At 38.9% G+C, this 15,674-nt stretch overlaps 2 protein-coding genes across 8 annotated transcripts in view; both read left to right on the plus strand.

Annotated features, from left to right (window-relative positions):
• exd3 (exonuclease 3'-5' domain containing 3) overlaps positions 1-15,674 on the plus strand; it is a 34,262-nt gene that overhangs the window by 18,221 nt on the left and 367 nt on the right. For 6 of the 7 annotated variants that reach the window (XM_077738175.1, XM_077738179.1, XM_077738178.1 and 3 more), the window contains 2 exons: positions 6,694-6,760; positions 6,863-7,441. In XM_077738175.1, coding sequence (XP_077594301.1) covers positions 6,694-6,760; positions 6,863-7,191 — 396 coding nt within the window. In that variant the 3' untranslated portion in view covers positions 7,192-7,441. Of the gene's footprint in view, positions 1-6,693; positions 6,761-6,862; positions 7,442-15,674 lie in introns of those variants that run through there. The other variant, XM_077738181.1, reaches the window with a different exon arrangement.
• Positions 11,288-14,383, plus strand: nrarpa (NOTCH regulated ankyrin repeat protein a). The gene is made up of 2 exons (XM_077738185.1): positions 11,288-11,611; positions 11,744-14,383. The coding sequence occupies exon 2, from the start codon at positions 12,056-12,058 to the stop codon at positions 12,392-12,394; it is 339 nt and encodes a 112-aa protein (XP_077594311.1). The 5' UTR covers positions 11,288-11,611; positions 11,744-12,055; the 3' UTR covers positions 12,395-14,383.

Consider the following 15,674-nt stretch of genomic DNA (forward strand, 5'->3'; position numbering starts at 1 on the left):
ACTTCATAAAAATACAAATTATGTATGGTAAATTACTTAGTAAAAATCCAAATTATATTATATAATTAAAAAAATATATATAACCTTTCCAGCATAGAATTAAAAGTATTAAACATTTGCAATTAAGTAATACTAAGAGACATATTCAATATTCTTTTTTTCTGAAAATGCAGAGCACAAAACAGCAAGTTTAACACATAAAAAAAATAGAACACAAATTTGATTCAAATTATAGTTATTGAAAATTCAATTGAAAATATAGCAAATGTAAAACCATAACTTTGTACTATATACAATGTTTTTAACCACAGTTATGCAAAAGTATGAGGAAAAATAATGCAAAATTTCACATCCTTCTTTAGCATTTAACCCTAAAATGCATGAATGCTAAATAAAATAAAATAAATAGTCATAGGATTTTTGTGAATTGACAGTTCTATGATACATTTAAGTCAAAAATGTGATGTCATGGAAAATGAGATATGCTAAACTTAGAAGATAAAAACAACAACAACAACATGATGATAATGGCAAGTCTTCTCCCATTTCCTCCCGTTTAAAACGGAGGAGGAAAGCCAGAATTCTATGTTTCTCATCAGAAACTTCATTCCGGCATCTTATCATGCGTCATCAAAGGCTGTTTTGCATGTTAGTATTTTTGCGCACATTCTCAGGAGACCAGTAGCACTGCCTATGGACCCAACACAAATAAACAGCAACATGGCTCTATTTCCACCAAAAAACATGGCCGACAGGACGGCACTTTCGCATCGACTCTGCCAACTATTCCAGTCATGTCGGCTCTGAACTTAGGGTCAACTTTTAGACCGGCCTACTCACGTTCCACCGTGTGGTTTTGGGGTCACCGTGGTCTCGGGTGTCGCTTGTAGTGTGGAGTCCATCTTCTTGAGGTTGGGGGCGGCGGGTTATTGTGTTTTTTAGATGCTACTATCTCCATTACTGTGATTATATGCAAAAGTTGCTGCTGAATTACCGTATTTTCTTGCATATATCGCTAAAATAATGATGACTGAATCAAGGCTAAGTCTTATATGCGCATAAATTTGACTTAAAATGCAAGGTGACAAAGACCAAATGCTATAATGCAAGACAATCTGGCTGAAACGGTCGTTTATTTCAAAACTAGAAACAGATAACACTAAACTTTATTTATTTTGACGTTTATGAATGAAATTCAAAAAAAAAAAAAACGTATATTGCATTTAATATGAAAAAACTCACTTGTACCTGCTACTGTTTCACCATCTTAACTAAGGATGACAAAGTAGACTGCTATGGACACACTTCCTGGTTGTACTGGTCACTTAATTTCCTTTTTGAACTTGTCTATGTTCAGCCAATAGTAATATGCAATCCAGTAGACGATCCGATTAGTACAGTATCTCAAAAATACCACGTGCGATGATTTATTTTAACATTTCCCCCTCAAAGTAACACATTTGTACTCCCTATTAAAAATACGTAGATGAAAACTGTGAAACAGGAGGCGGCTTATACGAGGGAAATTGTCAAATTCAATGATTTTACGGCTAATATCCGAGAAAATACAGTAATTCTGGTACTTAAGACAGTCATGGGATGGCAATGGCCGAGTACCTGTTAGGTCCCATGGACTTTCTAATTGAGATGCTTTGAACGTGGGTAGGCTTTTCTGTCTTTCAATCTCTTTCCCTCCATTTTCCTTGCGGCGGACTATTTTGGTCAACTGGTGGCCTGTTCCCACAGTGCTGCTGTTCCCATGGTTATCGCCGCGGAGATAGCGAAGGGGGGGTGGCGCTGGTGGCGCTGCTGGGCTTGATGGAGAGCGGCAGAGACAGCGTCGCTCTGTTCCGAGGGATCGGGGACTCTGTTGTTGCGTGGGGGTGGGGGGGGGGGGGGTGAAAGGAGGGGAGTCGGGGTGGGGGGCTTCGCTGGGTTTGGGGATGTGTGAGCGTGTGTGATGAGGAGCTCCCATGAAGATCACAGGTGGCCCCTCACCATCCCATCAAAATCCCGTCAACATACCCACAATGCAATGTTTCACTCTTCCAAATTGCAGCATATGTCTTATCATTAGATCAACAATTGAAAAAATTGACTGTCAAAAATTTAACTTGACATTTGAGAATATTTAAGTAAAATGTTGGTAGTTGTGTATTGTAGGGTTTTCAAAGTGAGACTAATAGGTCTGTTTTATTCATTATTGTGGCACAAAGCTATCATGGTTTCTCTTGAAAAAAGGATAATTGATATTGTTGTTCTTGTTTTTGGGGTCTCAGGAGTAAAGATTGAATTATGCTAACCTGGGGGTTGAGGGAGTATTGTTATAAAAACATTCACTACATGCTAGATGCAAACTATTGTGCTGACCCCGCCCATCTGTCTCATTTTTAAAGTCAATATGACCCCACCGGGCCCAAAAAGTTTGCCCACCCCTGTGCTAGATAGTGTAGCCCAAAAATTGAAGGTGAGTTGACAAAGGTGGCCCAGGAAGTTGAGAGGAAGGCTAGCTAGCTACATGAGTGAAAGGATGGGAGTGCAGTGGGGGTAGGTGGGGGTGGCTTGCAGGCTTGCAGGCTTGCAGGCTTGCAGGCAATGGCTTGTGGGGCTCCCAAAGAGGCTTGTATTCTGTTCCCACACTTGTAATTACTGTGTCACTGGAGACTGAAAGGGGACTGCCCCTGGCCCTGGGGAATTTGCTGAGAGGGAGAAGCTACAATTAAAGAGTGCGTGACAGACGTACTCTCGCCATTTTTACCTCTGAAATCACACTACAGGTGATTTCATTTGACATCTAATTCCACTTTGTTTTTTGTGTTTTTTTGTTGTTTTCATTGACATAGCACCCTTGGGACGTTTTGATGGGAGTTTGATTTCCCATTGATATTGCCACTTTCCCTTTTTAATATGCCTTTATCTCCATTTGCACATTTAGCTTTTAACCAGATAACATATTTGATCTTAATATAGAAAAATAGCAAAGGTCGTGAAGGGTCAGACCTTATAAAATAATCAGTTTTTGCCTCCCAAGTCATATTGAATGAATTTTAAACACACTAGCTTGATTATATTAGTCCAATTTATCTGATTTGGTCATTTAAAGAATAATAGTGGGATTTTTTTTTTTGAGAATTTTAAAGAGGCTCGCATTTTTCTTGACTGCAAAACCCAGAAAAAAATGTTTGTATCCCTTTAAAACTGGCAAGGGAAAGCAAACCACTGTTTAAATGGAGCTTTTTAACCTTTGGTTTAGCCAACTAAACAACAAACAGTGTGATTATAGTCTTTCTATTGTGTATCTTTAAATTAGCTCGATTCAAAAGGGCGTTAACAAGCTTCTTTAAGAAAAAAAACGGCAAGCCAACAACCTTATGTTGGCACGGGAATTAGTTTAGCCCACTTGGAAAAACTGCCAAGTTCCAGTATAAAGTTTTATGTTTTATTTTTTACCCATCATGCCAAAAGAAAGCCATCTAAAGAAGTTGGGTGGTTGTGTAATGCAGTTTTTGGGACATTTTTGGGTGTTTTTTTTTTTTACTGAAAACACGTTGCCGAGCGAATGGTATTGTGGGCTTTTCACGGCGCTGTTTTTCCCCCGAGTCGCTATTCTCGGGACTCTCGCCTCGGCTATCTTCGTCTGAAGAGAGAAGAAAGAGTGCTCAGAGAAATGGAGAAAGGATGAGGTTAGAGGTGAGGGACAACCAGAGAGAAGTGTTGAGGGAGATTGAAGGGGAGCCATGGAAGGGGGTAGATGAAGCTTCAAGAAAGACTTGGACAGAATGCAGGTTTCATTGGGAATGAGAGAGAGAGAGAAAAATGTTGGGGTTGAAGGTTGAGTGGAGAGAAAACAGAATTAACCGACCATGCCAAGATGAGTTCTGTTTCTGTCATAGTGTCATCTTTTTAGTGAGCTTCTTCAATAACCCCACAAGATAAAAATCCAAGGCGACAGCAAAAAAAACTGAGATATTACAGACATGTTTGGTTCCGGTGTAGGTCTGGTTTTGATTATGGCCACTTCCAAAACCACAGAGCATTTTTTTTCTTAACTTTGAAGCGCCACATTTTTTTCTGAAACTAAGATGCTGCCATCTTTTATCATCTTGTTGGCTCTATTGTCGCATGGCTGTAAAAAAAAAAAACAATCCCTCATCTACAATCTTACATATTCAGAAATACAAATATACTCCTTAATATCTGCCATCCCTTTATGAAACAAATCAAACCCAAGCCTAAGGCCACAATAGAGAAACACTTATGCATAGTAGTAGTAGTAGTAGTAGTAGTAGTAGCAGCGTCTTTTCTCCCAGTTTCCCACGCTGCCCCTTACCTGACTCACCACAGTTTGAATCAACTCCCAGCCTCGTCATTGGCTGCCTGGACCATGTGACCTACATTGCGCTAAAAAGCACCGCCTTTTTAGATTGGTGTAGCATTTTTTTTTCCCATGGGAGCTTGCCCACCCTACGGAGTCAGTAGATGCTCGTCGGGAGGGGTTGGGGGACCCCCTCAATATGCCCCTTCCTCCCCCACCCCCGAGTTTTTTTCTTCCACCACCTCCCATCCTTTGAAACACAGTATCCCACTTTAGATGGCTTTTGTTGTCCCAGCAAGGAGCATTCTTTCTCTGGCACGGCCACACGGAGTGAGAATGCTGCTGGAGTTTCCCTGGAAAAAAACAAAAAAAAAAACACTAAAGGAACAAAAGAAGGATACGACTTGTCGCAACTGTCCAAAATTAGAAATGTTAAATTAGAGGAAAAAGTTAGGTTGGAATGTTTGACGGAATGTTTTGATCTTGTCGGTTTAATGAAATGTGGTTGAATGTTGTGGTCAAATTGCATCAAAAACGATGGCAATGTTTGCACGATGCATTTGGTTTTTTGATGTTTTTTCTTGTTACTTTTTGAGAGATCTTTAGAAACATATGCTAAAATCTAGAAAAGTATTTTTTCTGTCTATTGTTGGAATGCTAAGCTTTAAAATTATATTTCATTTAAAAGCCCTTCACAGTATAATTTTGTTCATCTATTTTCCCCAAAATAAGACTCGTTTTTTTATTTATTTGACCGTATTTTCTAAATTTGATTTTCTAGCAAACAATATATATGATTTTCACATTGATATTCTCATTTAGCACACAATATTAATACATTCCCATATTTACATAAGAAAAAAGAAAACAATACAATTGTTTTTTGTCCAAAAAATCCATTCAAAACTTTGTCTCCACAAAATCGATAATTTTTGGCAATTTTATTATTGTGTTTTGATAAATTTTCAATGATTGCTTTGAAAGTTCGACATGTGTTTTAGCAAACCAAAAAAAAAACCACAAAAAAACTCATCTGGTCACAGGCAGCGAGATTGCCATCTGTAGCCATTTAAAGAGAAACCACCCACTTGGGCTTAACTGCTTTTTCTATATTCCTATTTACAGTACAATCCAAGCATTCCGCAAATCTGTTTATATGGCTAATCAGCCTAGCGTGCGCTTCTCCTGCACTTGTCGTTGTGTTTTTTGGTGAATCACGGAATGATTTCCATGCAGGTTGCGTGTGTTTTCTGTCTTAGCCTTGAAAGTTGAGGGCAGGTTCTGGCTTGCTTTTCTCTGGGAAACTTTGGAGCTGAGCAAATAGCCCTCTGTTTTTCCTAACTTGTATATGTGAGCCATGTGTAGGCTAGTTTGGAAACCATGCGTTTTTTGTGCGTGCCTTGCCTCTGTTTTGTCTACTTTGTCAGATTTTTTTGTGGTTTTTACGTGAGTGTGAACCTGGAATGGCGGGTGGGATGAGCAACGTTCCCACAGGACCCGACACTTCGGCCTTTTCCCACACCTTTTGCCGTCTAGCCATTCTCTCCGTGTCACGACCTCAGAGGCAAACACGAGTCCTAGTAAGCCAAGACCGAAGACCCCCGTAGCCCACCAGAGTCTTTTAAATAGCCGCCATAAACATGGCTAAAAACAAGGGTCAATTAAGTGACTTTACTTCGCACGGGCTTTATTTTACGGTACTACTTTTAACGGGAATGTTGTTTGCTAGGTGCAGATCAGGTGTGTTTACAAGGCTTTTAGCACTCACTTGCTGTCAGGATCCTTCACAGACGCGTCCGTCTGGGTGTGGATGGATGTCTCGGGCCGACAAACGAGAGGTCGCCGGGTGTGTGAATGTTTTTGAGGCGTAAATGTGGTCCGGAATACAACAAACACACATTCGTAGATCCACTCTGTGTTCTCACCGAAGCAACGTGGGAAAAAAGGTCTGCTATTGATATAATTTGTTAAGACCAGTTGGTAGACATTTTACCCCAAAAAGTGCTTTTTGTTAGAAACGGGTGTTTTTGATTCAGTAACTCAGATTTTTGGAGTTTTGCTATTTTTAGTGTCACATTCATCTGGGAGGGAATGCTCTAAAATTAGTTTTTAATAAATGGGTGCAAAACTGTCATTTTTCTCTCTCTTTTTTTAATAATATTTGTATTTTTTTAATGTATTTTCTTGCAGGTATGTTACAGTGACCAATATATGGCCCTCACCAGAAATATTTACCCTTTTTTTAGGAGATTTGCTATTTATAGTGTCACAGAATACATTCATCTAGGAAGGGAATGCTCTAAAATTAGTTTAAAAAATGGGGTGCAAAACTGTCATTTTCTTCTTTTTTTGGAATAATATTTGCATTTTTTTTGCAGGCATGTAACAGTGACCAATATGTGGCCCTCACCAGACATGACATCATCAGGATGCTTAAACAAAAAGGTTAGTCAAACTTCCCCAAAAAATATCATTTAAATCATTTAAAAAAAACGCTAATTCATGCCTTTATGTATAGAAACTCATTTATTTTTTCTACTTTTTTAGGATTTTTAAAGTCGACTGATATGTCATCAACACTACCAAGCGAGGAGGACCCGATGGGGGAGGAGCTTGAACTACCCAGGTATGGTCCTCAATGTCGTTGGGCCTCCCTTTGTGACCTGGACCCGCTGACCCTGAGTTTCCCCGGGGGCGCCCCCATCCAGTTGCACACCGTCCCGTTGACCCTGGTGCCAAAGGTACCCCACTATTTTGTCTGTACGCGATGTGGGAAGATTTTCTGGGAGGGTTCGCACTTTGGCCGCGTTCTGTCCATGTTTCAAGAAGTTTTGAACATAACCGATGAAGAAAGAACAACTATAGGACTAAAATGACTCTTAAAAAAGACTATAATGACACCAAAAAACGGTTATAACCTCTTATTTTATTATTTTTGGGGGTTTTAGCATAGATCGTCCAGTCAGAAAATGAACTTATTAATTGATTTAAATTTGAAATGAAATTTTTTGACCTATTTGTGGGATATCAGTTAAATGCTGGTATTTTTTTATCTTTGTTTTAATCTTGGGTCTGTTGACCTTTTCATTTTAAAATTTTTTAATAAATGTTGGGAATATTTTGTAACATTTGACCAAAAAATGTGTTGAGAATTCCTCCACTTTTCATTTAAAACCTTTAAAATTCCCAAATACTTTTATTTGATTTTTTTAACACTCCTAAAACCCCCTTTTTACTTAAAATACGCTTTAAATTAAAACAAAAAGTTATGTTATGCTACATTTCAGTGAGATAGAGGTCCAAAATGAAGAAAAACTTAAACAAAAGTGCAATTTACGTTATATTTAAAAAAAACAACGTCATATTAGATAATTTGCCACATTTTACACTTTCCTTGCATTAAATTTAAATTTAACAACACCATTTTTAAAACAAAGCTATCTTTCTTTTCCGAAAAGCACCTGCTATCTTTCCCCATCCCAAGACCAAAACCTCCCAAAATCTCCCAAAACCTTTCAAAACCAGCTCCAAAATACTACCCACTACATATCAACCTAGTCCAGTTGCTCGCAGCTCCATATTTCTTTTAAAAAATGGAACCCCACTTTTTTATTTCCCCCCCTTTATTTCTCCTGCCGAACTATGTTTTGGGCAGAAGTTCTGCTCTTTTTTGGAATGAAGTCCAATTCCCGCCCGCCCATGCACGCCCGCCCGCCCGCCCGCCCGTCTGCAGAGCCCGGTCGTCGTGGTCGTCTCTGCCGCAGCAGCAGCAGCAGCAGCGCACTGTTATTTGATCCTTGCTCTTTCTTTGCTGGGAAGAAAAGCTCGCCTCTTTCCCACGCTCGGAGGACACGTGGTGTCCGCCATGAATTGGATACAGAAGGCCCTCCCTCCGCCCAACCACGTCACTTTTACTCTCCCTCCCTCCCTCTCTCTCTTTCTCTAATGCACACTTGCAGGAATTTCACTCTTACCATTCAGATTTTTTTCTTTTTTGAAGTGACATTTTTACATGACACTTTTACGTGCCTTTTCCTCTATACGTTTTCCTGTCTACACATTTTTCGACCCCACCCCCATCGGCGCCAAGCACAAGATAGGATACAACTAAAAAAGTGCATCCGTTAACAGTACATATGAAACATAAACAGAAAAAAGGACTAAAGTATTAACATACTCATCACTCATCATTAAAGTATAAAGTACAAAGTCAAGTCAAAAGGAATGTATTAAGAAATACTAAAATTTCATTTAAAAAAGATTTCTGTAGATCTCGCTGTATGGCGCTGACAGCTTAACTATTTGAGTACATTGCTTGCTGACATGCTATATTTATATGGTTAAAATGCGGACTTTAATCATGCTTAAAGCATAACAACATTAGCATTTGCCGATAACATTTTTCGTCTGCTACTAGTGACCCAGACAAACCGAATTAGATCCAAAATGGCGATGACAAGATCAGTTTACCCCCCTCAGAAGAACGTACATTTTGTAAAACATTTTCTTCCCATAGAAAAGCTACTATACGGCGTACACAATTTGAAATGATCAAAAAACAAAGTAAAAACGTCTAAGTTGCCAGGTATGGAATAGTTTATAAGAATTAAATGGAAGAGACCCCACAAAATTTGACTATAAATGCATATTTATTCCAAACTAACGTCGTGACGTGGGACAGATGTTCCCGATTTTCCGCAAGCCAAAGAGAAATAAAAGAAGCACGTAAATATAAGCAGAACGCAGAAAAAAAAAACAATCTGCATTCCACGTTTGAAGTCCGAGGCGCACTTTCTGGCAGGTCGTCTGGCGGCTCAAAAAAAAAATTCACATCTGGTTCTTAAACACGGCACAAAAAGATTTTTTTTTCTCGGAAAATTGCGGCCATTGAGCTTTTGTTTTTTGCGACGTTTGCAGCTGTGGGAACAAACAAGGAGGAAGTTCGCTAACACCTGCGGCGCTACCTTCAAACAAACAAAAAAATTTGGTGAATCACGTTTAGGTTTGGCGCATGAATGGATTTCAAAGCTAATTTTAGTACGTAAGATTCATAACAAAGACGTGCTGAGTCATGGCTGGCATACGTCATCATTTCAAGGTGGATCTTTTTCCCAGGAGACTTTTAGCCATGAAATTAGCCCAAAAAAAATAATAGTCGAATATTAGCAGACGAGTTATATGTCGATCTCCAAAACGTATACGAATTTGGGTGAACTGATTTAAATATATCGATTTATTATTCACTTTAACATCCCATATTTGATCTGAAACGTAAACACATTCCAATTTTTTGATCTTATTTGCTCCCATTGATGACTCTAGATCATTTTAGATATAATATTAATATTTTTTTATTTTATTTTTATAAATGGATTAAAAGAACTGCATTAAAAACCCTGATTATTCAGTTTTTTATATAAATGTAAAACAATGTTTTGGCTTTTTTCTAAATATATTTTTAGATTTCACAATGATTTTTTAACTAAAAACACAGGAAAAAATTGATTAAAATATTACAATTGCAAAAAATGAAAACATACCTAGGAAAAGACATTCTCTACCTAAATAAAATAGATAATAAGTAAATAAATCAACAAATAAGCATGTTAGTTAATGGTCAATCAATCAAGCCTTCAATTTAAAATCTATTAGATTCCTATCATTACCAGTTAATCATTACAAATTATCAATTTAATCTAAAAAAAACACTCCACAATCCCCTTAAAACACCAAAACAGGGCACCCATCCCCATAATCAAACATATACCTTACACTAAAACCCGTGTGCACATAATCCAAAACAATTTTTTCCCACTGTCAAAACATCACATACCAAGGAATGTAATGATATATCTATCTACTTGTTCTTTTTTTTTTGTAGTTCCAAAAGAGGCAAATGTGGTTGACACCAATTGTGCAGCAAATGTACACTTGTGAGTGTGGGAAAGGCAAAACAAAAGGAGTACACGCCCCGTATACACCTTGTGAGCTTTTTGCACTCATTTCCTCCATCCATACGTTTGTTACACTTTAACAATATTCTCTCAGCACCTCTCACACTAGGCGTCGCAAGTAGGCCGGCTAACACACACACCCACACACACACACACATTACACACACACACACACACAATGTGAGCGGTTCCCACGGTGGCCAAGCGGCGTGTCAATCGGCGCACAGCGTTACCTCTTTTCACTGACAGAAAAAGGAGAGAGGAAGTAGAGCGAACCCTTTTGTTATGTCAAGTCCCACACAAGTCTAGTCATTTCAAAACAACGGCAATATATCCGCACTTTATGATTTAAGAAGCCGACTCTAATCTCACGCGCCGCAGTTGTTGCTAAATGAGGGGAGGGGGACAGACTTCCGGGGGTCGTTTTTAAAGGGGGCCCCCATTTGCTTCACTTTTGCTGTCTGTCACACGTGCTGGATTTGAACCATTTGGATGTTTTAGGGCTTTAAATATTGGAGTAGAAATTTTAAAAATGCTTTAATTAATAACGTTGTTTGCTGGAATTTTGGATATTCCTTGAATTTTTGAATTAGTAGAATGCAATAACTAAAGATATAGAATTGATTGATTTGTTTTAGGGACCGTACATATTAATGGAAATACACATATTTGTATTAATGAACTTAGATTATAATTTCCATCTTGCAGATTTAAGATAAACTCAATAAGGCATACAAAAATGATTTTATATTAAGTTTTATGGTGCTTAATTTCTTACCTTGATTGACAATATCCATCTTGGCTTCATATTTATGAAAATTAATCCAAGCTACTGCTTGTTTGTTATTATAATAACTTTGAATATGTATATATATAGGTCATCAGTTCATGTCTATTCATTAAAAAGCTTTCCTAAGTAATCATTTAATGTCAATTCATTAAAAAGCTTTTTTTGTAAATCTGGCAGACTGGATTGATAGAATTGGTCTTTCCAGCAACTGAGTAACATTTGGAGCCCCCCCTCGGACGGAGTAAAACCACGCCTCCCCCCTTTTTTGGGGGGAGCCGGCATGGGCCTATAACCTGTCCGTGTTTCCGCCCATTCCTCCACATTGGCCCCCCCAGCCCTCCCTCGCATTGTCATGCAAATAAAGGAGGTGTCAAATATTCCCCCCGAGCGCAGCCAGCAGGCAGCCCAGAACGCACGAAGGAGGACGCACGGAGGAGGAGGACGCAGCGGAGCGCAGCCATACGCTGGCGGAATTCCATCCTCTTTTTTTGTTTTTTTGTTTCTTTCTTTCTTCTTTTTTTTTCTTTCCTTTCCCGGAGGATCGTCACTCAGGTAAGAGCAACACAAAAAGAAAAAACTTTGCCGTCAAAAAGCTCTCGCCTCAAAGCGCGCACGCACACGCGCGGATGTTGCGGAATGCTGAGCAACGTTAAGATCTCCCTTTGCTTTTCTCCGCTTTTACAGGCAGACTACGGGACTTGGACCCAGATCCGGGGGTAGGAAATTGCAAGTGAGCCCAACCGAGACGAGTTGACCCCCCCAACGCATCATCACCCCCCGACGCCGGCTAGGAAAAGCGTATACTCGGGCCAGGGAGGAAAGGAAGGATCTTCTAACTAACCCCCCCTTGAGGAGGATCTTGGCGTGTTTTCGCTCCTTTCCCGGGGATATAACCAAACAAGCGTGGCGGCCAAGCGCGAGAGCTTTTCTCCTTTTAGCCAGGATTACCGGCGGGCGCCTGGTCGGGCGCCTCGTCATCCGACGCGAGCGAGCGTGATGAGCCAGGCGGACGTATCCACGTGCTCGGCCCCGCAGAGGGTCTTCCAGGAGGCGGTGAAGAAAGGCAACACCAAGGAGCTGCATTCGCTGCTCCAAAACATGACCAACTGCGAGTTCAACGTCAACTCCTTCGGACCCGAGGGACAGACGGCGTTGCATCAGTCGGTCATAGACGGCAACCTGGAGCTGGTCAAGCTCCTGGTCAAATTCGGAGCCGACATCCGATTGGCCAATCGGGAGGGATGGAGCGCACTGCACATCGCCGCCTTCGGGGGACACCAGGACATTGTGCTCTACCTCATCACCAAGGCCAAGTACTCGTCCGGGGCCCGGTGATGCCTCCCCCATGTTTCCCCCTTTTTTCCCCCCAATCTCTGCTGTGCGTCAGGTAAACAACAACAACAACAAAAAACTAAAAATGGCCACTCCAAAAATTCCACTATTCTTCAAGAACACATTTTGGTTGTTGGTACTAAACCATGGATGGAAAACCATTTTTTCCCTCAAATCCCCAACACTTTCCTCATTACCGGATGCTCTTCAAATGTCCCCACACTGCCCACCCGAGGGTCCTCAAACCCCAGGTTGCTCACCCCTTGTCTTAAAAAGCTTTCCTCCTTTATTTTATCAACAATAGACTGTGCATGTGCACCCCGTTTTCCATAACGTTCTCCGTAAATGAGCGTTTTTAACTTATTTAAAGCGAATTAGGGCACTTGATGCTGGAAACTTTTGAAAGGGAAAAAAGACAGGCACACAAATAAGGTTGTTTTTTCTCCGATTGAGCGACAAATGGCTTTTTTAAGTACTGTACACACACATATACATACCATAGCTTTACTTTGTTTCTGTCATTGTTTTTTTTTGAAAAGATACACAAGTTGCCATCACATACACACACACACTGGCGTCCTACTTTTTTTTAATGCCAGTTTACCAATGTCATTGTGTTGTTACTTAAATTTCTTTAAAAAAAAAACAGCTGCTTTGTCTAAAGAATAAATTGGAACGACTTTAGAAACTTATACTTCAGTATTCTGCTAACATCCTCAACTGTGAAAGCAGGCTGTTATTTTTTGTGTATTTATGAAGGTACATATAGATTTTTTTTGAGAGGATCTTTTAATGTAAGACTAAAAGCTGCTTACATTCAAAAAAAGTAGAAAAAATTAAAAAAATAAGTGTCCCATTTGGCTGTATTAGACCCCGCCCACCACCTCCTGTCAGGATTGGTTGACTTTTGCCAGCTACCTCGACTTTTAAAGTATTCTCATGTTGTGCTTATGTAGTATCTTGTGTACTTGTACCACCTTCTGCAGCCCCTGAAAAGATTCTGCATGCTCAATTGGGTTTGTGTCATACTATCAACCAAACCAGTTCAGACAAGCTAAGCATCGCTGTGCCTTTTTGTGATTTCCCCCTGTTTTTTTGTTGATTTTTTTTGTGGAAGGGGGAGGGGTTGTCTGAGGGTTCAATTTCCAGTCAAGACAATAAGTGGGACGGCTTCTTAAATACAGCAGGGAGTTTGAATTGCACAAAAACGCCAAGCCCGGAGTGCTTTTTGGCTTTGGATTGGAAGAGTGACGACGACTACTGACTTTTTTTTTTGGAAGAAAAATCGAATGAAATCACAGTACGTGGCAGTTGCAGGACTCGGAATGATTTTTTTGTGGGAAAAAGTTGTCTGCTGCTTTGGAAAAGAAACAAAAAAGTGAGGGCACCCAAATGTTTGAATCAAAGCTGCTTGTTTTTTGTCATAGTTTGTTTTTCTTTCAAAACCTTCACAGCAGATACATGAGAAGTGTGTGTTTTGGTGTGTTTTTCTTCAAAAAACACGCACACAAAAGCAAATACTAGTATACTTAAGCGATTGAATTGGCATGAGGGCAACACATGAAAATAAGCATCGCTTGTCTTAAACTTGATGTTATTTTTGGTTTTTCTTTTGTTTTGTTTTTTGGTTGATTTTTTTTTTTTCAATATTGCACTGATGACTGTTGTTGAAGTTGGCGTTTTTAGGTGTCAACATTTAAGAATTTTTTTTCTGGAAAGAAAGAAAAAAATCAAACGCAGCAAAATACTATTGTATAAATATATGCTCCAGGTGATCAATGTGTGCGTTACTTTGTGGAAATATTTTTCCTTGCAAAGGTGGCTTATGCGTGCATGTTGATGTGTATTTTATATATATATATGTACATGTTCATGTATATGTATATACATGTGTGTGTATATCTATATGTATATACATGTGTGTATATGTCTATGTATATACATGTGTATATATATGTATATGAATGTGTGTACATATATATATACATATGTATATGTAGGTTTATGTATGTATGTAGGTATGTATGTATATGTATATACATGTATATACATGTCTATATATATGTATATACATGTGTGTATATATATGTATGTGTGTGTATATATGTATATACATATCTATATATATGTATATACATGTGTATATATACACATACATAGATAAATATGTATGTATAGTATATCTATATGTATGTATGTATCTATATATGTATATACATGTGTATATATACACATACATATATAAATATGTATGTATAGTATATCTATATGTATGTATCTATATATGCATATATGTATATATATATCTATCTATGTATGTACATATGTATATATCTATGTATGTACATATGTATATATCTATATATGTATATATCTATGTATATATGTATATATTTGTGTACGTGTATGTATTTATGTATACATATACATATTTGTATGTAAGTATAAATGGTGGTGATGAGAAAACTTGGGGCACTTCATTTGTGAAGTGCTGTCTTCCTGTTTTTTAATGAAAGGGGAATAATACATTTGATGGTAAGATCATTGTAACATGATTAAAACAAATTGCACGTTTGTGTGGTCGTCAGGTTCACCCTCGTCATAACATTTATGACGTGAGCAGCCAGCCACCACACTGGTGTACAAGACCAGTGTGTTCTTCTTTTATGGCCAAGAAAAAAAAAAACTTGTCTTTTGTTTGGGGGGGCTGGACAAGTTTCCCACTTTTTTTTTTTTTGTTTCTTTTGCTTCATTCCTCTTGGACAATTTGATTTGGAATGTTTGTAACACTGTGATGAAGACGTGATGTCACGTGGAGACCAGTGCTTTATTTTTTTTGTACATTTGTGTACAAGGCAGTAAAGACATCATTAAACTCCAGACTTTGAGTCGATGCATCTTTCTGGTTTCAAAATGTCTGCTCCCCCCCCCCCCCCATAGAAAGCTAATGAACCCCTCCAACCAAGTCCCTACCCACAATGCAATTCTCTCCCTTTTGTCATTCATCTGGCCTCATCCTTTGACTAGTGGCATAAAAGGGCCTGTTGCACTGTGGGTAGTCTCCCCTTCTTTTTTTTAAAGAAGTCTTCCCCTCCCTTGTGTGTGTGTTTTTTTGGAGAGCAGGTTTTGGGTTACCTGCACAAATCCAACTCAGATGAGAGCTCACTTTCTTGATATTATTGTGAAAAAAAATGTTAATGTTAAGTTAATATGTTGTCATTATTCATGTTTGAATGCTAACTTTTGTTCCCAATTTTTTGATGCGATTAACTTTGCTCACAAT

The sequence above is a fragment of the Stigmatopora nigra genome, chromosome 17 (assembly GCF_051989575.1).
Source record: "Stigmatopora nigra isolate UIUO_SnigA chromosome 17, RoL_Snig_1.1, whole genome shotgun sequence".
NCBI lineage: Eukaryota > Metazoa > Chordata > Actinopteri > Syngnathiformes > Syngnathidae > Stigmatopora > Stigmatopora nigra.

Coding starts and splice junctions, on each gene's coding strand:
- nrarpa (XM_077738185.1), top strand. CDS start 12,056: ATGAGCCAGGCGGACGTATCCACGTGCTCGGCCCCGCAGAGGGTCTTC.